Genomic DNA, 24,188 nt, shown 5'->3' with positions numbered 1-24,188 from the left:
GCCAACATGTACTGGACAACCATTAGGCTTTGGGCCTAATCATAAAGACCTGTGTAATTGTTGGACATTAATTGGGATCATCACACAAAGTCTTCAGAAATGTGGTTAATTCTTCTTTTCCATGTCTCCTTTTTTGTTCTCGTGCTACTAAATAATAAGCTCCCTCATTTTCTGATTCTGAGCTGTGGCGTTCCCTAGCTTAGTGTATAGGGAGAATCACAGCATGCCGGTGGCCTGACCTTTTGAATAATTCACACAAACTATTCTGCGCACATAAACACACATGCACACAGACTGACACACTCATCCTCATCTCTGAGATGACGACGAAAAAAAAAGAAGAAGCTTCAAATGATTAAATGAATGTTTTATGTGGCATGTATTTGAGTTAAAGGTCGAGGCCAGGGACCATGGTACCATGTTCCAGTTGCCTGTTGGTGTGCTGATTTACCTTTGTCAGCTATTGGCATTAAACATGGATTCTGCAGTTCTGTGTGGGACCATATGGATTCAGTTTTCACAGAATCAATGAGGACATTTTTGCAATTCATACAAAAATTTCCATATAAATTCAGAATCACGTAAAAAAAAATTAGAGCAAAAACTAATGTAAAACAAAACAGTAGGGCTCTAATGATGGTTTGGCTGGTACAAACATTTTACTTGTCAGTCCCGGTTAGACACCGCATTGCAGTGGATGGATCAGTCAAATTTATAATTGAACTGATTTTACTTGTTTCATATGAAATTGCAGGTTGCAGTAGTTTGAGAGGATACTGATTGTAAACATGCCTGCATGTGCCATTTTTATGATCAGTAAAATAGCTTTAGCATGTTAAATGTCCTGGACTTCCTGAATTCTCTGGGTTGTATGTCTTATAGATGTTGGTGAGTTCGATGCTGCTGTTTTTTTGTTGGCTGTGGTCTGCCTATCTGGAGTAGGCTGGGAGGAAACTGAGACATCCTGATATTTCAAAACCACATCCATTCTTTTAAACCCCACCCATTCCTCTAAACCCTACCCATTCTTCCAAACCCTGCTGTGTACTTCCAAACTCCTCCACGTTCTTCCAAACTCCATCATGTTCTGTCCGTCTTAGGCATTGGACATTTTTTATTTCTACAAAAACACATCGCAACAAATGTGTGACGTTTGAAGGCAGATTGTCAATCTGCATGGCTGCTCTGTGCTTTACTTTAGTAATTCAGTTGCAGCTTTGGTTTATATTTAGCATGTAGGAGCATGAGCTGACAGCTAGGGGGCATGTTGGTGCACAGATGTCTTAGTAAGGAAGTGTGACACCTAGTAGTCTTATAACTCTAAAATGCAGATACACACATTCATAATTTGTGATGCTGAGTTTCCACACTTTGTAGAGTAAGCTATTTATTAATATAAAATTCAGTGCTTTTTAAGCTGACTCCCACTGTATGTAGCTGTCAGAGAGGAGTTTGTAGACTGTCTGACACCATTCTCTAACTTCTCAGTGAATAGCTTCCTTACATCATAGTTATTAACTATAATGGAATCTTGCTATGCCCACTGAGATTTATTATTGCAAATAGGGACTGTCTTAAGAGTGCATATTATAGCATGAATGGAGAAACCTTTAAAGAAAACCTTTTCATCTCTCTGTGTGTGTGTGGGGGGGGGGGGGGGGGGAAATGAGAGAGAGATGCAGCACTCTGGAATAGAGGGAGTAGTGGTTTTGGAAAGAAAAGCAGTTTTACAATTTGAGCTAACAAAAAAATGTGTTGCAGAAAATTGTTGTGGGAGGACATGGTCTTGTCAAATAAACACTAGCAGACACTGGTTATGAAACAGCACCTGCTTCAGGATTTAGTTTTCATTTCTGGAGCAGATGAGAGAATTTATTGAAATCATAAAGGATCACAGATATCCACAAGAAAATCTGTGTTCGTATAAACCAGAACATACCTCTAGAGTTTTCCAAAGGCCCCTGGATCAGAGAAATCCGTTGCTGTCCGAGTAGAACAAATAAATGCACACATAGATGTGCACACACCATCACTTGCTTCCAGGGGCAGAACTTGCAGTTGTTGGTGAGAGGGAGAGGGAGAGAGAAAGTGTGACTGACATTGAGTGAGCGTGTGGGTGTGAGTATAAAGTATTAGTAGATAGATGTGAGAGGAAACAGATTAGAAAGTAGAGAAGACAGGAAGGGGTTTGATGTGAGGGAGACAGAAAGAAAGTCTTAAATTAAGAGGAAATCAACAGAAAGAGAAAGCGTGTGTATTCTCCACATAGCACATAGCCATTCACCTCTTGTCCTAATGAGCACTAGAACTGTGTTAGGGCTGCACAGTACTTGTTTGGCAGTCATCGCAATAGCAGCCTTTATGCAGAGGGTTTGATACTGCTGAGTATTGTAAAGTTTAGCTATATGTCACAAAGTTTCTTCAAGCAATTGAAGAAACTTTGCAAATAAGAGTACAGTTGATTTTTATAAATGTTGGATAGAATATAACATTTTAATTAAACCATTTCACTGAGTTATACTGTGTATGACTGTATGTGACAAATAAACCGAACTTGAACTAATTTGATTAAAAGAGATATAAGTATAATTGGTCATTTGTACATTTTTATTTGTAAATGAGTACTCTAACCCATAATTCAGTTATTTATTGCATTTATTGCATGCTGTGAGCTTCCTGACCACCCTCAGACTGTGTTTTGATTAATCAAGCCATTCATCTAATCATGTAATGGCAAATAATTTTTGTCAAAGTAATGCTGACAAGTATATAACCATGTCAGACTAAAGGTTTGCAAATGTTTTAATGTTGTGGAAAACATTGAAATCACAATATGCAGCAGTATAATAACAAATAATATTTTTCTGTATTGTATACTCCTAACCATGGTTAAAAAAATCTTTTAGTTTCTCAGGAAGTTGCTGGTACACTAAAATACTATAGTACCTTTAACCTGATGTTCTGTTTGTCCTGAATATAAACTTTCACTGGCTCTTTTATGACACAATTGTCTTTCTAGAAATTCTGTTCTGTATATGGAAAGAGAACAGCTGTGAAGCTCTGACTCTGCTCTGCAGGTGTGGGTGGACTTGCTGAGGAAGATTTAGGTGTTGGGTGTAGTAGCTCCTGGCTACTTGTTCACTACAGGAGTGCGGAGTCGCCCTCAGGCAGCCTTGCATCGCTTATTGATTTCACCCATTGATTACACCATCCTGCCTTCTAGGAAGGTAGCAGGCCAAAAAAAGGAGTGTGTTCAGTGTTGTGGGTTTTTTTATGGGCTGTGTTTGTGTGTGTTTGTGTGCGCATGTGCGTGTGCGCGTGTGTGCGTGCACGTGTGTGTGTGTGTGCGTGCGTGCGTACGTGCTTCAGTTGTAAGACCTCCCTTATTCCTCCTTAAATAGGCCAAGGCCTTTGATGTTTAATCTGAATTTCTCCTCTCATGAATAAAAAGGCTTGTGATTAATAATTAGAAACTTCTCTTGGAGGCGTTTCTTAAACACTGCTCACTACAAAAACTCAGACTACACAAAGGTTTCATACATGGGTTCCAAAACACAAAAGGTCTGATAATGAGTCTTATGTTCATTCTCTCTGCAAGACTTCACGTCCCTCTGGTGGCCAAAACATGTCAGTACAGGCCTGTTTGAATCGCACACACTTCCCAATTATCAGCTGGTCATGGTCCATATTTCATTGACAATTTCCAAGCTTCAGGTTCTGTTGCGTGTGAATAATGTATGTAAGCAATGTTTATTTTTAGAATAAAAACTGATGTTGCACCAAAATGCTTTACACCAGAATGAATTCATGTACTGAGTATCTGTGGTCCGTCTGTTCACATCTGCTTAACCCCAAGTGCGCACTTTATGCTACTCCCTGGTGCTGTGATCTGAGTTCATACAACTGTTTTCCCCATTAACTCAACTGTCTCTATTTTCCCATTGGGCTGTTTGTGCCTCACCCTCCAAGCAGGTGACGATGGGGGGTTATTTAATTATTTGTTTCAAACTAGATCACGTTTGTGTTTGTAATCAAGCAGCAATATAAATCAGCTCCTGATTTCATGTGGTAAGATTTGGTAAGGGAAAGATTAGATTACAGTCATGCTTTCTCGGGTAGGACCTGGATTTGCCTTCAGGTAATTGTAATTGTAAGCTGAAGTGTTCGGTGGTTGGGATGGTGGGCACACTGACCAGACTTAAAGAGCGTAGTGGTGTCCGTGTGTCACATGGCTTTGAAGTGCGTTTTCCTTCCTCTTTAATGCAATGTGCATAAAAATGTGCGTAAAAAAAAAAAATAAATTTAAATTGAACCACCACCATAACCACAGCAAACACTCCCCCACCCCTCTGACGTGCTAGTATGAGGTGGAAATGGAAAATTTGATATGCTGATGAAGTGAAATGCAAAAAAGTGTGAAGGAAACACATGAGGATTCCTTTCATTACATGCAAGTGCCAATGACTGCCATGCAAGTTGTATGTTTGTATATCCCTAATCATGTTGTGTCAACGTTCCCATTTTTATCTGTCAGTTCTTACTTTTATCTGCCAAATGTGCAGAACATTTTTGAAACACCTGAATGGAAACCCATGATGAGATTTAGGAAATGTGGTTAGTTTGGTTGTATTTGAATGGTTCCTAAACAGGGAGCTTGGAGTAGACACCAAGATTACATAAAATAGAGTAGCTATAACCACAGCCAGTACAGAATAAATATTGAATTAACTTCAAAAATGTGAATAGTTAAATGTCAATTACTAAGTAAAATAAATACTGTTTTTAAGATTCTCAGACAGAATTTCATTAAAATTAGAATTCACTTTTTCAGTGCGCTGACAGTGACATTTTGTCCGTTTAGCTTAGATGCAGAATGCATAAGAGTGTTGGGACATCACTCAGAGACCTGTGATGGTGTAAGGGACTATTTGTCATTTCTACAGTCTCTCTCTCTCTCTCTCTCCTTGTCTTTCTGTCTCTTAGTCTTGTATCTCTTGACAGTTAAACTCAAGTCTGTTGATTAACAGTTGAAAGGGTGCCAGTGTGATCAGTGCAATAAACAATAATGGCAATAACAACAATAAGTGATCAGTATTTTGAAGTGTTTTTGGAAAAGTGTGACAACAAGAAAATTCAGTTTCATTTCTAGGGTGTGTTCACGATCTCTCAGCTTAGATAGAACACCATATAACAGTAATAAAAGTTACTGCTACCATCAAATAGCTCAGTTTATGCGCACACGCAAATAGAGCAGCGTGACAGCAAACGGCTGCAGCGCGGAAATCAGTCAAGCCTATAAAACCAAATAAGCTCCATATAAAATAAGCTACAAACCTCCATGTAGCCACAGCTTCATTACTGCGTATGATGGCAAGGCTCGATCTCGAACCATGAAACTGTGTCCTCTGTAATCAAAACTCTCTGTCCACTCAAATGGAAGGAGCGGGTGTTCTGCTGGCAGGTGTACTGCTGGCCAGTGAGCTAGCTGCTTGGGAAGGTGTGTGGCTGCAGCAACAGATTTGGTTGGTGCAGGTGTACCTGGGCACATGCCAGCGTCTGCGTCGCCCCCAGCTACGGCTGGGTGGCTTGTAGCTTAGCCTTAGTCATCAAACCTTTGTGCTATGTAACCTCTCACGCACTGTTCAGCTGTGCGTTATTTGATGCTCTTGGTGTGCGTCCGTGTGTGTATGAATGATGTCATAGTGGGTGCTGTAAGGCAATTTTGGTTGTTTCTGCAGCCCCAGGAAAGGTGCCCTGCTGCAGATTAGTTGGTGCGTGTGTGTGTGTGTGTGTGTGTGTGTGTGTGTGTGTATGCACTGCAGTCAGTGTGAGGTTGCCCATGTCCGGCCTGTAAGCAGCCGTGTGTGTCTGTGTTTTCTCTTGCAGGTATTCTTTGCAGTTATGCCTCAATTAGGGCACGCGGCACTGTAAAAGGAGCCTGACCCGCGCCGGAGAGTAAACGAGAGAGCGTTCAGGAGAGAGGGAAAAATAAAACGTGAGAGAGAGGGGGAGAGAGAGAGAAAGAGAGAGAGGGGGGTCTCTACGCCACGATGGCTCTGACCGACAAACACAAAGTCAAGAGACAGCGTCTGGACAGAATCTGCGAGGGTAAGACCAGATTTCCTCATCTCATCTGTTTCTTGCCTCTGTCCCATCTTTGCACTGCTCCCCTCCCCACCACACTGCTTCAGGCCTGGTCCTGACGATCTACTTGGTCCTAAAGCCCTTCATGCAATTTTAGCAGACAAAATATAAGCTTACTTTGACCCTCGTCCTCAGTAACCTACATTGAACCTTTTGTGCAGTATAATTGACCCCAAATTCCTATCATTGTAAACCCCAGTGCCCCGATCATGACCCCTGATCGTTTGAGACTGTAAAATGGTCCAGCTGGCCCACTTTTGCCTCTGTGTGTGTGTCGGTTCTGAATAGAGAGCATGTCCTCAACGGAGGGTGGTTCATTGGGTTGCATGTGCACACACACAAGTCTCGTATTGTATCTTTGCCAGAGTGCTTTCAGTGACTTGTGACTTATTTACCTGCTATAGACAAATAATGCTTACACCCATTCCGGCCCTGACCTTACGTTTGGCCGCTAAAAGGAATCCTTGGTTCTTATAGTCTTCCAGGTTGTATTAAAAGATTATGAGGCAGCCAAATGTAATCATATGATTTCACCATTGTTTACACAATTTCACTTACTCCCAAGCCCAACTTATATATTTTTATTTCTTAATTGTATTGTTATGCTTTTGCAACAGGCTATAGTAATTATCAGAAAATTTTCTACTGTCAAGGGGACATGTTTTTCCAAAATAAAAAGCTAAATAACACCCCCCACCCCATCTGTATAACCAAAGCATACTCACACACATACATGTTGGTGTGTTTATCTAAACGTGTGTTTCTGTCCAGTTTGCATGTTGTATCTTTTGAGTTCAAGGTTTATATTTTTAATTGTAAATTGATTAGTTTAAATGAAAAGGCTATTTTTGACCTCTGGTCTCTCTGACTGAAACTCTTCTGTGTACTAACATGGAGAGAGCAACATCCCAGGGCCAGTTGTGTGCACTGAGGAAGACTGCTGCCTCAGATTATAAAAGGAGGCAGACTTGTAAGAAATGGAGGAACCCTTTCTACATGTGCAGTGTGGAGGCATGACAGTAAAAGGAGAACACCCTGCTGTCTGCCCCTCCGCCTGGGCCGGTGCACACCTCCACCCGTGCGCTGCTGTCTGAGGTGGGCCATGCTCAGCATTTTTCAGTAAGTGCAGAAAAAGTTCAGGTTCGGTCCCTTAGTGCGGCGGCTGAGAAAAGCCAACGCACTGCAGATGAACGGGAACGGGATTTTACCAGTGCCGTGTAAAGCTTATCCAACCTAGCAACAGGAACTAGGAAGAGATGCAGAGAGCGTGTAGGCCAGTTGCACATTATGTATGAGTGAGTGAGAGAATTGTAGAGGCTGAAAGGAAGAGACAGAGAGAGACCATGAAGGAGTACTGGACTGTAAGATAGCGAGGCAGACAAAATAGATGGGGGTGTAGAATGTGTTGACCTCTCCCTGCCTGGGAGTTTGCTGTGTCCCTAGTGATGTCAAAGCATCACAGAGCTCTGTGTGAAGTGAGCATCACATGCGGCACACTTTCACCCCAGCCATCCGCTACATCACAAGCTGGGGTATCTCTCTCTCTCACACACATACAAACACACACGCACACTTCAGGCACATGATAAGAGGCACTGACAGTAACCATGCATTTCTTGTCACTTCCTTTTTGTTTTATCCAAGCTAAATTGTTGCCCCTGGTCGTTGTGAAGAAGTGCAACTTTGCTTTTGTGCAGTGCTGTTTATTTCTAGTCAGGCCTCTTTCTGGATCCAAGAATCTCTGGCACGCTTTGCATGGGATCATCTGTTCAAGCTGTTGCTTGCAAGTAAAACGTGAGGCTCCCTTGTGTTTGCCTGTTTGGGGGAAGCAGTGTGAGAGATGGTGGAGACAGAGCTGTGGAGCAGTGAATGACTGAGGAGCAGATGTGCCTATGATTATCCTCAGTGCTGAGCTTTACAGTGCTAGGGTTGCAGCTTTAGGGTTCTGGCAGGTTCTGGGTTCTGTCGGGCCAGGTTCTGCGTCCAGTTTTCCAAAGTGTGGGATACCACACTCCTACAGATGTTTCACACTTCTGTTGAGTTCAGGGCTCTGAAAGGATTTAGAAGCATTTGGCTGTAGAGGAGACCATGGGTTGATCCTACCAGTGGTTCTTTAGAGCACCTCCTAGCTGACCTTGAATAAACGTGCAGTTTTCTGGTTAGTATATGGACCAAAGGCAGATAAGGTCAATACTGCAAAGTCATTGTAAACTTGTAAATGGGCTTTATTTATTCATTTGTCATTAAGGCTGATGGAGAACATTCTCTCACAATTGAGCTGCTTTGCCCTTTAAAACAAAGTAGCTCCCCACCCACATTTGTGTTTGTGTGGATGAGCGCGAGGAAAGCTACTCACCGTCCAGAATAAAATAGCCACAAGCTTATCAGTTCTGCTTTCTGTTAGACATCTCACGCCTTAAACTTTTCACAATTGTTGGGTTTAGAAATAATAGTCAGGTAATTATTTTCACTACAATCGCTGTTAAATCGAAAAGCGTACCGATACACTCATGTCCATTTGCAGTGTGGCTACATTTTAGTGTATAAAATGTACCTTGCTAATGACTCGGTTACACGTGGACGTTAAATTATGCATGTCAATAACGAAAAACAAATTGAATAGGTAAGATGTTATAGTTAGAAATCAGGATATGTTGCCTATCCAATTTTCTGTTTGGCTCAGTGGAGCATGGTGTAATGGATCAACTGAGCACTGCTATATTTACTGTAGATATGCGCATGCATATGAATACATTTAACTTTCCTACTGATGGTGGCACAGAGGCTGAGTGGCTGAATTAGATTTTTGGTGAGAACCGAAAGACACCCAACACAAACAGCTTTCCAGAAAATAATCCTGTCTCAGGTTACATTTGCCTTACCTCGACCCCGGCCACAAATTTTAAAAATAAACTGTTGCGCGAGCAGATGCCTAATATACAGCAGAAATAACAGTCGAGTGCAAGGTCAGTTTTCCTTGCACAAGTAATTCTCGAGCCGAAGAATGTTTTTGCTCTAGCAAGGAATCTTTTTTTTTTCCCCACTCGCTCCTGAATTTTGAATTTATTTTGTATTGTCTTCAGACTCTGCAAAACTCTGGGCTGTTGGAATAGCTGTTTTTTATAAAATCATGACATGCAACACGAGTGCTTGGTTTCTTTAACTACAGTCGTGCGGGGAAATGAATCTTTCTACGAAGCTTCCTACATCCGTGTTTTAAACAACTCAGTTTTAGATTTCTGAATGTGAAGGATGGTTTTTCCTCTCTCGAGATGTTTATTTGAAACACGCCCTATCCTGCAGCCAAGTCGGAATTAAGACATCAGTGGAATTCAGTCGTTCTCTTTTACTGTGACTATGGAAACCCTTTGGCTATATGACAGCGATGATTAAATCATTACCCTGGCTCATATGAATTTTGCATAATCTAGCCTCACTGTATTAAGGAGTTCGAGGGCAGTCCGTCTGTCTGTCTGTCTGCCTTTCATCCATCCATCCATCCATCCATCCATCCATCCATCCATCCAGCTGTTTGTTAATTATCATTGCAACTACAAGGTCTGACTGGTTTCAAGTCTGTAAAAGGGCTGCAAGCATTTCGGATAGCTCTGGTTGGCTGCTTGTGTGCTCATTAGCATAGAAACTGTATGAATGTACTAAAGACAAAAAACCTATAGCTAAGAGGCTAAACTGAGAACAGGAGTATAGGAACCATGAATTAAAACTTATGTGGTTAGTAGCTTATGTGAATGTCCTTAGAAAATCATTTGGATTTCAAGTGGTAAAGTAGTACAAGTGCCTGGGTGTAGTTTTGTGTGGTTGTGTGTGGTTGTGGGCATGGTAGTGTGTGGTTGTGTGTAGTTGTGGGCAGAGTTGTTTGAGGTTTGGACAGGGTTGTGTGTGGCTGGTTGTGTGTGGTTTTGGCAGGGTTGTGAGTTCATTTAAAAGAGAAGAAAAAGACTGAGGAAGCTGCCTGTAAAAGAGGGTTGTGTTTTCCTTATGTGGATGCCACTCTCCTCCACTTCTCAGAGGAAGCTATCTGCTTTCCAGCTCCACCCCCTCTTCTTCCTCTGTCTCATCCTCTTCCTCCTCATCCTCGCTCTCTCCAGAAATCGTGCCGCCTCTGCCTCACCCTTCTGTCGTCCCATCTGTGGTTCAGTGTGGACCACTGGCCTGGGAACGGCAGGAGAGAGAAAGAGAGAGAGAGAGAGAGCGAGTGAGAGGGAGAGGGAGAGAAAATACCACACAGCTAAGTGAGCTCCACACGTCTGATCCAACCATGAGATCAGACTCATGCTGCTCATCCAGAACTGTGTCACACTTTGAGCAGACGCTTGGGGATGGAAATTCCTATCACATGAATTCAGAGAAGAATGCCTTTTTGAAAATTTATTTTTTAGTTGTGCAATGTCTGTATTCATCATCTTTTTCACTATTTTTAAAAAGAATAAAACTCATGCTGGTTGTAAAGTTCATTTTCATTGCACATATGATTTGGAGCTTCTGAGCTATTGATTTCAACTCAAAAACCGCACTTTGTGGATTACTAAATTTTAGTGCGTTTTCACACTCGAGCCGAAAACTTGAGCCCGCACTCAGGACCGCTTCTAGGCTCGTTTGAGGGAGAGGCTCATTATTGCTGGTTTCCCATCACACACAAGAACTCTGTCCGAACCGTGGATCAATCGCACAGTTCCGTATTTACTTTTCTGCATGTAGGCTCGCAAAATGGTACAGGAAGCAGTGTGCTGCGTTTTATTATTTTGCTTGGAAACAAACACTCAGGCAGCGAGGAACAGCACTTTCGGGATGCATCGCATTTCACCGTGCAAGAGCACCTGCAAACAAGGAGCCGTTCTCGTATGAGATCTTTGTTGCACTGCATATTGACAGATTGCTTTTTCATATGAAACGTACTCTACAGTGCTTTGCACAAATTTTAGATACCTGAGAAAAATAGATTAAAAAAAAATCTGGACAGTAAGCGTTTATTTATTCAGAAAATGCACGAAACTTGAAAAGCGAAGTGATGAGTCGAAGCAGCCCCACACATGGTGCCACGGGCAAACAGCTTCCGCACCTGTTGATGGCCGCACCAGAGCTCGCTAGATGCAAACCCCAGGCCACAGCTTTCTGGACCTAAGATCAGTACTTTACCATTCCCAGGCTCAAAAACTGCTTTCACACTTGACCAAACATATAGAACTTGCGGACCAAGCGGCCCTAGTGTGAATTGGCTCTTAATCACAGTTCCATTTTTATTGTTTAAATTTTTTATTGTGTCAGTGATTTAAAACCGTTACCAGATTTAGCCTTCAAGTGAAATAGACTCACTGTTGACAGCAGAGAGCCTTGGAGACATACAGGACCTCACCAGCTCAGAATTGAGAATGTGTCTCTCTGTCCCAAGATTCTTGTTACCTTAAAAAAAAAAAAAAAAAAGCCCTGAGGCTTGTTAACTTTTTAATATACTGTACAATCACTGTAATTGACGGTGGTTTCTAGTCATGGAGTTAATTTACTAGTCCCATGAAAGTTTAATTGCCCAGCAGTTGTTCATTGAAGTGTGTTTAAACCACGCCCCCATCGCCAACCCCCCCCCCCCCCCCCCCCCAATCTGCTCCATCTGCCAGAAGTGTCCTGTGCCCGGGAAAGGTGGCCCAGTTCATCGCTAGGCAACAGGATTGTCACTGTTGTTTTCCACTTGGTGTGAGGCCTAGTCTGTCCAAGGGTAGTTCATGCTGGACGGCTGTGGGCACCCACTCTTCCAGCAGTTAGGTTTTTCACTGGGGTTGCTCCCCAAATGTAACGGAGCTCCTTTTAGATTTTTTTTTTTTTCCTACTTCTTTTTATTTCCGCATTTCACATATTCGGAGTGTTGCTGTGCTTCTCTCACCACCGAATGCTAAGGCGAGGCCGCTGGCACCGGATGGTGAAAGGGAGACGTGTGTGTGTGTGTGTGTGTGTGTGTGTGTGTGTGTGTGTGTGTGCATGTGTGCAGCTGCTGACGGGGAACTGAGTGCACGGGTTGGCAAGCTTCAGTCCAGAAGAGTAGGACTCTCATTCCCGCGTGTGTGAGCTTGTTTTCCCGTGTCGGTGTATCTAGCAAACACAAACCTGAAATATGTTATTAATATTTCGGTGGGGTGTGAGTCTGAGTGACGCTCCGTAAGGGCTTATTAAAAATGGTTATTGTCTGGATGCCTGAGAGGTGCAGGTCCATAATTAATGGTGCATTTTACAGCTTCCAAACACAGTGGTGCAACAAAAGCGGAAAAGCCAGACAGCAGCAAAACAAAGCACTGTGAACGTCGAGCGCATTGGTGAGAAAAGCTGCAGAATTCTGTAAACGAACACGGCATTTCTTTGAGGCTTGCCCTTGGAATTTTTCATCACGTGCATTTGGTCTTTTCAAAATGGTGTAAAATTTGTTTGTCTTCTTGTTCTCTTTCTGCTCGTTTTGTTCTTTTCAAGTCTGTTGACTCATGCCTAGAGCTTAGAGGGGATCTGGGCCCAGCCCAGCCCAGTCTGAATGTGAACTGTTTAATGTGTCGTGGCTCACCCCCGCCCCCCAGTACTGACCACTGTGATCTGTTAATGGAACCCAAGATGAGAAACACTGCAAGAGGGTTGAAGAAAATTCCAAGTACTGCACAGTGAAGAGCAGGGCAGATGTTGATGTAGTGGCTTGCTGTGTCTTTTATGTGGTGTGCTTTTTAGAGACCCACTCAGCCCACTTGGTGCAGTTGCCTCTTGCATTAGTCACTGATGCAGCTTAACCATCACTTAAAGCATACGCAGCAAAGAGAACAAGCTTCCTTTCTCTTCCATTATCATCTTTGTAAACTCCATACAGAGAAATGCTTGAAAGCGTTTGCAGCTGAGAATGCCTGATGTTTACGAAGCATCGTAGTGGAAGGTTGCTATTGTTTATATCATAATTTATGCTGCTATTTATAGAGGATTCATTAGGATGCAAAGATGGGAATATGATTCTAATTTAACATTCTTAATTGCATTTGAATGTTTAATGTATGTATATATGGATATATAGATTTTACCAAACCCTAATTATATTACAGATTACATTTAGCACATGGCTGATGGCTTCCATAGACATCCACAGATTCTGGGCATCTCTCCTGCTGCTGCTCTGCTTCAGTTTTTGCTTGTTTTTTTACTTTTGTGGTCTGCATGCTCACCAAGTCTGGTGATTGATTACTAACGTAATGTTTTAAGGCTTAAAGCTGTAAGGCATTTGCTGCAGTCCATGTCACTTGGAAATTCTTACATACTTTTTACAACATTTGGTTTTATACACATATACTTATGTTTTTGTTTTTAACATTGCAACATGTTTTTCTAGGCTTGAAACAAAAAGTGAATGTGCCATTCAACATGGCAATTATTTTCTTTTTAATAAAGGTACTCGGATGTTTAACTCACAATGCGTCTTGAATTGCGAATTTAAAATAATGAGCAGGATATGGCATATACAGGCCAATATGTTCTGCACTGTTTGTGGTTTCACTCCTACTCTCTGACTTCATGTCACATGAGAATCTACAGTTTGTCCATCTCTCTGTGGGGCACAGGTTAACTTATTTTTTGCCAGGAGTTCTATAAGCCTCCTCATAGGGTAGATAGTAGTTTGATGGAAGCATAGCGAGCCTCACGGAGTGAGAGGCAGAATTAGGTCTCTTTTGACTGGTCCTTCATTACTGTGATGGGGGCATAAACCCTGATGGATTAGTGCTGCCTTCATTGTCTTTTATTGTTGGTTTGTTTCCTTGCAATATATACACAACAACCACATTCATCCTTTTTAAGCTTGTAAGAGGAACGTTTTTACATTTAGGTGCATGTATGTTAGGTGTATGCATGGGTTTTGTTTCTTGTGCCATCTTGCTGTCCCTCCCATTACATGCTTATGTTTCAGTGGCTGAATAATTTAGGGACTGCCTGCTAACATACAGGCCACATGATAGCACTGGCCAAGGGGATGCTCCAGCAGATCAGGTGAAACGATCCTTTACGCTTCAGCCTTTTGTTGTTTGTTTTTTTTCTTCACCTGCATCTTTTAAGCGAAACGTGAGAGGTGAAACAGAACCCATTGCTCTTTATTTTCTTTAGTCCACGCCCTCTTTTTTTTCTTTTTCTTTCTTTTTTTTTTTTTTTTACGTTTTCTTTCTTGCTCCTGAAGTTGTGGAGTGCAGTTGTAGCCTTCCTCTTGGAAGGAGCAGTTTAGGATAGACTGAAGGGTTGGTAGGACAGAGCTGCAGAGCTACTTGTCCACACCTTTCCATCACCATTACGAGCCGAAGGAATTCTGTTTCTTTTGGGAGTGACGGTGAGCTCTGGTTCAATCCCAACCTGCCACCTTGCTTCCTTCTTAGTCCTGGACAACAGGAACAAGACACTCTCGCCTGCCTGGATAATCCCAATGACAGCTGCGACACTGAAGCTTGCAATGATCTTTTCCTGAGGGTAAGTCTACTACCAAATTCACAATCGAACAACCACCAACTTGAAGAGGCCATGACTGTGAGGGGTACTGTTCGTACCCCTGATTACTTACCATATGACACGGCCTTGTCTGCACAGCCAGCGGAAGACCTGCACGGCTTTTATAGGGGGAGCGCACAGCTACTTAACAGATCAGCTTCGCATTATGGGCTCGCCCCAGGAGGGGTGAGATCTCCTTGGGATCATACACAAGGTAGGACAGCTGCCCCCGCTCCTGCACCAGCTCCACCTCCCCCACCTATTCCTCCGCCTCCCCCCCCTCCACCCCCCCCACCCATGGCTCATGAGATGAGCACTTTGTATCGGGATTCGTTAGCCCTCCCAGATGATCAGCGTATTCGCAGCAGGGCTCCCTCTCCTTGCTGTTACGCGATCGAGCCCGCTGGGACAAGGTTCGCGGCCAATCAGAATCCTCTGGCAGCCCATTCTGTTTACAGTGACCTCAACGGCCTACCTCTGGACCCCGTGCAGGCCTCCGCCACCAGCATAGTGATGGACCCTATTGTGGACGGAAGTATACCACGAGGGATGTCTGCATATAGCACCATACCCACTCAGAGGTTGACCTATGACCCTGCCTATGATGCAAGTGTAGCTATGGTGAGCACCACTCCAGCGCCATTCACAGCCGGAATCCCGACCCACCACCATTCGGGGGCTGTTTCCATGGAGCCAAAGAGGACTATAGATCCGGCTTTCTTGACATTTCTGCGTTCTGAGGGCCTGTCTGAGAACACCATAACCCTTCTGCTGCAACAAGGCTTTGACTCCATCACTATGCTTTCCATGATGGAGGACCACGACATCCGCTCTGTGGCACCCAACCTGGGCCAGGCACGGGTGCTTTCCAGGGTGGTGCTCAACTGCAAGACTGGAGCCGCCAGCGCTCCAGCCATGCGTGCCCGGTCCAACAGCTTCAGCCATCGCTCTGACCTCTACACACAGCCCCAGGCATTACCTCTGGATGCTCACCTCATGCCACAGCCACCTAGTGCCCTCCATGCCTTGCCTCCAAGGATGGGCGAGTTTCTCGGCCGACGACCAAACAGCGCCCCCTCCCAGCATCTGTTGGAAACAACAAACTACCCGGGAGTACGGTCTCTCAGTGGGCTCCCAGTTAGCCCTGGGCCATGCGACGCAGCCTTGACCCAGGGGCGACCTCTACACGTGTACAACGCTCATACTGGTCTGGCTATGTCGGCTCTTCCGCAACAACATCAGCAACAGCAAACGGCCATTCCAAGCATTTACGGGGCGCTGTCCAGGACCTTCCCCAACACATACACGCCCATGGAGCTGATGAAGAGAGCTTCTAGTCTACCACACCTGTCTACCTACGGGGCAGCACAGAGCCCTCATCACCAAAGCCCCCAGCTCCTACAGAAGGGAGTTGTTCCTGTGGAGGTCGGGGCCATACCTGTGTCTACCACCATCCCTGCTCGGTCCTTTAACCTGAACAGCAGGATGGCGCGACGGACCGGACCTCCAGTGATCTTTTCCACTATGCATTCATCAGATACAAGTAAATCCATCCCTCCTCCAATCCCTTCTTGGTTATCTGACCCATCTTTAACCCATCTATACCTTCTGGCTTGACTCTTTATGAACATTTGAGTGTTTGCTTCTTCAGCTGTATTATGAATAGATTGGCAGTCAGCCATATGGTCTGTTCTTGTATATCTATTCCTTGTTTTGCTACTGGAGGGGGGTAGAGTAACCTAAAGGCATACTCAGTTAGAAGTATTGTTATTTGTTTGAATTAATGACTGGCGTAGAAGTAGCCTACTGAATAAAAACAGTTTGAGATGATGTAGAGAAGTATAATGTGGAAAAAAGTACTCACATGAGCTTTGTGATTCCACTGCAACAGCAACTGCAATTGCAGTTGTCAATTTTAGAACCAAAGTTTCAATGTGCAGTTTTTCTCTTTTTGTAATACAAAAATAATATGGGAAAGCTTGAGAATGAGAGGTATAGCCAGGAACAAAGCATTCATTATGCCTTTACCAGCTCTACATAATTAAATAAAAGACTTAAAGGGTACAAGTAAAAGCGAATGACATTAGTCGAATTCATTGTAACACAAACATAATATGGGAATAATATGGGGAATTCATCAAAATCTTTCCTGTATGTCAATGATTTAAATGAAACCAGATGATAACCCACCTACACTTTTCACATTAAAAAAATGTTCTCTTAGTTTCAAAATGTGCGGAGCTTTTCAAATGTTTTCATGTTTGTGCTTTGCACTTTTTAAAAAGCTAATGGCAAACATTTGATGTTGGACGTGCAAAGCATCTTTGGCTAACAGGCTATTAATACACCCTGTGTGTTGATTTTGTGCCATTAGTTTGTGGAATTCTGATTTTGCAGTCTGTCTTCCTGAAATGCTCGAACACACTCACCTTACTATTATATTAGGGAAAAATTGGAAGGCCCTGTATCACACTTGAAGAATCCTGAAGAGTGTGTCAGGTTCCACAAGTATGTCAGGATTCTGGCAGATTTACTGAAAACAAAACAATAGGGATGAAGAGAGTGCTTAAAAGGCTGTTTAACCATGCATCTTATCTCAGATGATTTACCCATTAGGCTGCATTGTCACTCGCTATTACGTGCTAGTTTAATTGCTAACTTATGTTCTATTACTCCTTTTATATCGTGCTTACACACACTTCCCATGAATTAGAAAGTATTATCGCTTCACTCAGTTTGTTCGTATGACCTCATTTAAGTTCACCGCATGCTGAGGTGGCTTTACCGGAAAACAAGATGACAGGGATACAGAGAACCCTCCGCAGAATGGACTGTGGCGTATCTTAAACTGAGTCATGTCTCAGCTACCTGCTCTGTCCCTAAACACCTGCCACGCTATTGGCTAATTTGGGGCCCATTTGGCTCTTCACACTTAAAGTAATTTACAAAATTAATACATAACACATCCTTTGATATTTACGTAATATGACAATGGATAATCTCATACAAAATAACAAACTAAATGTATAATATATCATCTTTTCTACTTCCCCATACCCCCTTTAAAGATTGAATGAATATGAGAGGTTTCATCTACGTGTGTGTGTGTGGGGGGGGGCTCTGTATTTAATTTGCATTTGAATAAGAATATAAGAACAGAAAGAATCCAGTTCATAGTTCAGTTTTGGTCTGTTCTGATGCAAGATCTTAAGATTCCTCTTCAAAGAGCTGGCAAACCCAAGCTGCTAAATCTTAGATGATTTGATGTTTTGTTAATGGTGGCAGAATTTCAAAATGTTAATAAACCACATATAATAAACCACATTATAAATATCAATGATACAGCAATGATGAAGCATGATTAAGATTATATATTTTATAATCCTTCTGAACCACAAGAACAAAAAATGTTTTGGCTTATTCCTTTTCTTCAAACAACTGACTGGACTTGTTGCTTTGTTCTGTGTTTATTTGGGTGCTCTTTTCCAGCATCAGTAACTGATTTCTTATGTGTTTTGTTTTCAGTAACTTACTATTTATTTTCTGTTCAGTTAACTCCATGAGGACGAAAACCAAACATTTGTGCGTTAGTGGCTTGTGGTGTGTAGCACATCTGCTAGTTGAGTTGTGCATTTCCAGGGTTGAGTGGGGAACTGTCTCTGCTCTTCTCCTGTGCTGGCATAATCAGGGTCTTAAACCCCTGAAATCCCATTAGAGCTAATACGATGCAGAAGGGCTGCGTTCTGGAGGCTGGCACGTGGCCTGCCCAGTGTTGAAGACATGAAGGGTTCAGCCACTGCACTGTCTCCGCTGACATTAGTAGGGAAGGCAGTTGAGCCTGGGGCTGGAGCCATCCTGAGTGGTGACACAAGTCACTGAAACATTTACTAGTTTGAATATAAATGATTGAATCAGTTAATTGAATCCTTCACTTGTATTTCTACTTGTAGTCCGGAAACTATCGCTGATGTGTATTATGACGCATTAAGGTTGATTCAGAAGCATGCGATGATATTCCTTTCCCGCAGGTTACACCAGATTTACAGTTTGTAAATCGAAATTCCTTTAGCAGAATCTTGGCAGAGGCTATAAAGAGGTGTTTTGTGTTACTCACATACATCAAAAGGTTTCTTCTGTGTGCATTACGAGAAGTGTTGTAGCCATGGCGAAGGTCAGGGTTCTTTGTTAAAGAGAATGCTTAAATAATTGATCAGTGCTGTGTGTTGTGGCATTGCCGTGGCAGAAAGGCTGTTGTCTGTTCCTGGAGGGCGAGCTGATTTAGTTTCTGACTGTGGGGTTTTGAGCAGGTTTCTGCTCAATAATATGAGCAGCCCTTGAATATGTAGTTTTGACTTTCTTTAAGTATTTACTGTCTCCTCTTGTTTTTTTTTTTATGGTGTTCACTGTATGTGCCCTGAGGTTTGATCTGGCCCCACTCGTGCTTTTACTGTTTGCTACACCTGAATGAGCACACACACACACACACACACACACACACACACACACTCTCTCTCTCGCACACACGCACACAGACACACTAAACTATGCACACAAACAAGGTCACCCCCCCACCTTTTTTTCAATTCTTCAATTTAAACATTCTTTCAGCACAACAAACTCATTTGCATGTAACTGACATTTGTTGCGCCAGTAATTTCCATCCGATAATGGCGGACTGCCGCTCTCTCGCCACGCGTGCTCCTTAATTGTGTGTTGCTAGGCAACGGCGGGGGGTGTATTGGGGTGTTAGTTGTAATCACATGGAGATAATCTGTCCGTTTAAAGACGGCAAGTCTTTTGCTCATGTTCAGACCTGTGGAAGCTGCTGAAAATTTGTACGGTGTGTATAAAAACGTTTGTTTTTAGAAGATAAATAAATGAGTGCCAGGGAGGGGGGCCATTTTCAATTCCCAAGGACAGGAAATGGTAGGGAAACGGGCTTGAAATAGCCGGCGAAAAATGTGTTTATGTGCACAGCATCTCCTCAGAATGATTGAGTCTGTTGTGCTTTATGCTAAAAGGTTTACCGAGAAGTACACACTTTGAGGTAGTTTTTACACATGCACAGACTCACATGCATGTGCACACACACCTACCTAAGAGACTCTCTGCAACTGTGGTATGGTGTTTGGTTGTGCATCTGATCAGATCATTTTGTTAGTAAGACTCAAGGCAATTTGCATAAAGCAGTATTTATTAACCAGTAAGGAAATAAAACCATCTTTGGGTGTGGGTGGAGGTGTGGGTTGGTGTGTGCACACACTTGTGAGTGAACAGAGAGTGGGAGGGCCCATCAGCAATTGCTGGATCAGCTTGGTTGGCTAAATCTGTAAGCAGCGTATTAACAGAACCGTTAAATGGTCTGGCTAGGAACTTCACAGCCCTTAAAAGAGCACACACGGCCACACACCTTTTGAAACCGGTTATGGAACTGTCTGTCCCTCGAATCGAAAGCTCTGCAGGTGTGTATCACATGAAACCCAGAGTGTGTGTGCATGCATGCGTGTGCACATGCATGAATGGCTAGCTTAGGTGTGTCATTTGTGATGACACATGAGATGGTACTGGGTAATCTGAATGTGTGTGTATTCTTGGGCTTTTCCCTGTAGAGGATTTAGAGGAGGGAGGGAGGGAGAAAGAGAGAGAGAATGCGCACCTGTAGGTGTGTAGTGCATGATGGGAAGCCAAAGCATCCCATCCATGGTTGGAGCTAATCAGCTTATTCGCTGAGTTGGTTGAGCTGCTGACCTGAGACCTTTTTTTCCACTTAAACATAAGTATGACTCAAGTGTTTGTTACTGATCTGTAGCCAGTATTTCTGAAGGTTAATTCACTGGCTGGTTTAACATAATTCTGGCCCATGAAATATGTGTTCTTGCAAGGCAGTTTACTGTATCAGGGTCAGTAAAGGGGTCACATTAGATTAGCTATGAAAGATAATCACGCATTTTAGTGAGAAGTGTAAATGGAATCCAGACAAAGTAAATTCAGATATGATCCAGACATGAAACCCATGTTAATGCAGGGTGTAAACCTGCTCCGAGTTAGGTCTTAGATTTGCATGTGTTGGATACTAGACTCTTTGTTAGGTTCTTGGCACATGATACTAGGCTGTACTTTACACTACTAGCGTTGCATAAAAGGCATGAAACCTGTGCTAATGTGCTAATATTGGTTTTTAGAATTTTAGAATTTATCTGTTGAGAACAGCTTCAGACATCTTCATATTGTGTTTCTGAATGTAGTTCTTGCAGTTAACTGGTCTGTTCCTGTAGGCTCACCAGACTGCACTGCGTGGAATAAAAAAAGCATCACTATAAATTATTATTATAAATATAATAATAATAATTATTATTATTATTATTATATTATTATTATATTATTATTATTATTATTGTTATTATTATTAGTTATATTTTACATGGCACCTTTCTCAGACTCAAGGATGCTTTACAGACAGATATCAGCTTTTACAAGCACTCACACACCAATGATTTACTGGTAGGGGGCACCAGAGTGAACCTCTTCAAAGAAGCAAACATAAAAGTCATGACATTTAGGCTAATTTACGTTTAGACTAGTCAGCTAGACCCAAACCAGCCGCTCCGCTAAAGAGCAGAGGCAAGTAAGGCTCATGCTCAGTACTGTATTAGAAGCTGCTAAGAGGAAACAGAAGAAAGGTGGGAGTGTTCACACATGCATATTAAGAGGCACTACTGAGCCTGAATAAGTCTGATCCTTCTACTTAAACATGAAAGAAATTAGCATGATGACGAGCAAACGCACAGCTGTGTGTTTAAATATGAGAAGCAGGCAGACGAATACACAAACTGTGCTCAGCTACTGTTATTTTATTTTGTCGTGTGTGTGTGTGTGTGTGTGTACACGCGTGCACTTGTACTGTATACATGCAAGTAAATAATTCATCATTCCTATATTATATCATCATATCCTGTATTGAAATCTCATGGATATTGAATAGTAACCCATATAGCCTTCTTCTCTAGCTGTTATTATTTTTTTTCTTGAGTTCACAACTTCACACCTACAAGAACCATTGTCTGGTCTCCTATGTGTCTAGTCTGCCTCCGTCCAGACTTGCTGTTGCTACACAGTCCAGCGGCCCGCACGACTGAAAACCTTCACAGACGTGCTGTTCCCCTGCCCTCAGCTACTCTCAGAAGTTATTGTGATCTCTGTCTTTTCATTTTTTGACTGGCCCACTACTTTGCCAGATTGAATTTCTAAGAGACTGGATTTTTTCCTCTTTTCTTCCTTAATAGAAAGAATTGTTTCTTTGTGTTCAGCTGGTATAAGGGTCTTTGGAAAACGAACCTGTTGCATCGTCCTCCTGGTGAGCCCATTCTGGCCGTCTGCAGCAGTTGATTCAGCTGAGCTGGACTCTTGTGTGGTTATTAGACATTTCTCCACGCTGCCATCGCCTCATATTCAAAAACCCTCCGTGAAAAGATAGACTGGCCTTTGAAATCCAGACACTGCCGAGTTTTGAAAAGCAATATTGTTGGCCCTCTTTGCTGGATGAAGTCCAAGCTTTAGTGCGTTTAAAAGCAATCTATCTGCTCGAGTGCTCTCCCTGCTGCTTGTGAGCACTCTCCCTTGGTCTCGTCAGTCCTGCTGGGTGGTTCTTTTTATTTATTTATTCATTTTTGGCTGAGTCTATCGTTATTAGCCTATTTAGTGCTACACCTCTGAACTCATGGGGAAGCCTCGCTGTAATAACACATAATAACATGTAATAACAGTGTGACCTGTGTTCTTTTCGGAAAAAAATCAAGCCCCATCTTGACACTGTTGTACAGCTTTTAAAGCTTTTAAAGTCTACCAGAGACGCTCTAGCCCCCTTTTTTGCTTGCTGTATTTTCTCATTCTTAGCGGAACTGTTCCTTTACTGTTACTATTATACCCTATACATTTTGTTGTCATTTTTATGTATAGTTCAAGTTACTTATGCAACCTGAATATAGTTGGCAGGTGAACCAGTGGGAGGCAGATCAAGTGTTCATGGCCGGGATCAAATGACCCACCTGGTTGTGTGTGTGTGTGTGTGTGTGTGTGTGTGAGAGAGAGAGAGAGAGAGAGAGTGTGTTCTCCTCTGTCAGTGAGTGTGTAATAACATCTGCCTGTCAGATTATGTGTGAATTTATGATGGTGAAAACTGAGCCTTGCGGAAGAGCTGTAACTTTACGCTGCGTTCCACTCCGAGACCTCGCTGACAGGACCCACACACTCCAGCCTGTTTGCTGTAATGGAGCACAGGTGCAGGCAGGGCTGGAGAAGGAGTGGGTCTGTGCAGCTGCGGCTACTGGGGCTTATTGTAGCTCTGGAGGTCACTGTGCTCACAGCTTCTCAGTGGAGACCAAACTGAGGAGAAACACTGAAGCTGCGTGAGACCGCTGCATGGTGGAGCCAACTTTAGCTCCACCTTAGGGATCACCACACGCTGGGGCCCACTGTAACTCTGCGATATGGACCGCTGCATGCTGGGGCCCACTATAGTGCTGTTAATGCTGTGTTCTCATAGCCTCTGCCAAGAAAGGTTTTGTTGCAGGAGGGAGGCAGGGAGAGAGGGAGGGAGAGAAGGAGGGAGAGAAGGATCTGTCTTTAAGAGACTGCATATCTGACGCCCACCTGCAGCTGTGAAGGGACTCTCATTCTCGGGTTATCCGGTTATCGTGTTTGAGATGCCTGGGGTATTAGGACCCAGAAGAGCACATGGGTGGATGGTGACAAGGTTATATAGAAGCATATAAATATTCAGAGCATCATAGGAGGGTGTGGCTGAGAGACACCCTGGTAGAATTTTGCCTGGTAATTTACATATCTAATACTAACCCAACTGGCTGGTATTACTGAGGGGCTTGACCTCATGTCTCTCTCTCAATCTCTCACACAGACACACACACAGACACACACACACACACACACACACACACACACACTGTGAATTGTTTCTATGGATGACAGGTTGTCTTTTTTCCATTTCCAAGCCTTTGATTTTAGCCTCTATATGTCAGTGTTTTTTATAAATCTCCTTATTTCTTGTCATTTGCAGAGCATACATTACATTTGGTAGTGAAAAAAATAAATAAATAAATAAATATATATATATATATATATATATATATATATATATATATATATAATGTTGGTAAATAATTCAGGTTACTGTGAATTGTGTGTCCCAACCTTTTTAGCTGTAATGCTGTATTGTTGCCATATACTGATTAATGTACATTTCCATAGCTCAGACCACAAATGGACCATTATGTCTCTTAGCAACATCCACATCCTTTCACAGCAATCACCTTGGTATGTGCTGCGGACGAATGACCTTTAGGATCAGAATTTCTGTTTTTTGTGTAGCATAAGGATGAAAAACACACTGCCATTACTTATGCTCTGTGTGTGTGTGTGTGTGTGTCTGTGTGTGTGTGCGTATGAGCACGCACGTGTGTGTGCGTGTGAGCACGCACGTGTGTGTGTGTGCGTGTGAGCACGCACGTGTGTGTGTGTGTGTG

The 24,188-nt window shown here is 42.8% G+C and overlaps 1 protein-coding gene and 1 long non-coding RNA gene across 3 annotated transcripts in view; one reads left to right on the top strand and one right to left on the bottom strand.

Annotated features, from left to right (window-relative positions):
- Positions 1-24,188, top strand: part of LOC113581562 (C-terminal-binding protein 2) — a 74,121-nt gene that overhangs the window by 29,487 nt on the left and 20,446 nt on the right. Inside the window, exon 2 of one of the 2 annotated variants that reach the window (XM_027016782.3) lies at positions 5,887-6,108. In XM_027016782.3, the coding sequence (XP_026872583.2) occupies positions 6,051-6,108 (58 nt within the window). In that variant the 5' untranslated portion in view covers positions 5,887-6,050. Of the gene's footprint in view, positions 1-5,886; positions 6,109-14,388; positions 16,193-24,188 lie in introns of those variants that run through there. The other variant, XM_081697484.1, reaches the window with a different exon arrangement.
- Positions 6,115-23,664, bottom strand: LOC145651304 (uncharacterized). The gene is made up of 4 exons (XR_014117172.1): positions 21,985-23,664; positions 17,079-17,182; positions 16,514-16,543; positions 6,115-10,317 (listed from the first exon to the last, which is right to left on the bottom strand). It is a non-coding gene; the product is annotated as an uncharacterized LOC145651304 (long non-coding RNA).

Source organism: Electrophorus electricus, chromosome 15, assembly GCF_041902795.1.
Source record: "Electrophorus electricus isolate QZ-2024a chromosome 15, ASM4190279v1, whole genome shotgun sequence".
NCBI classification, from domain to species: Eukaryota; Metazoa; Chordata; class Actinopteri; order Gymnotiformes; family Gymnotidae; genus Electrophorus; species Electrophorus electricus.
This window is presented reverse-complemented; position numbering and strand designations above follow the sequence as displayed.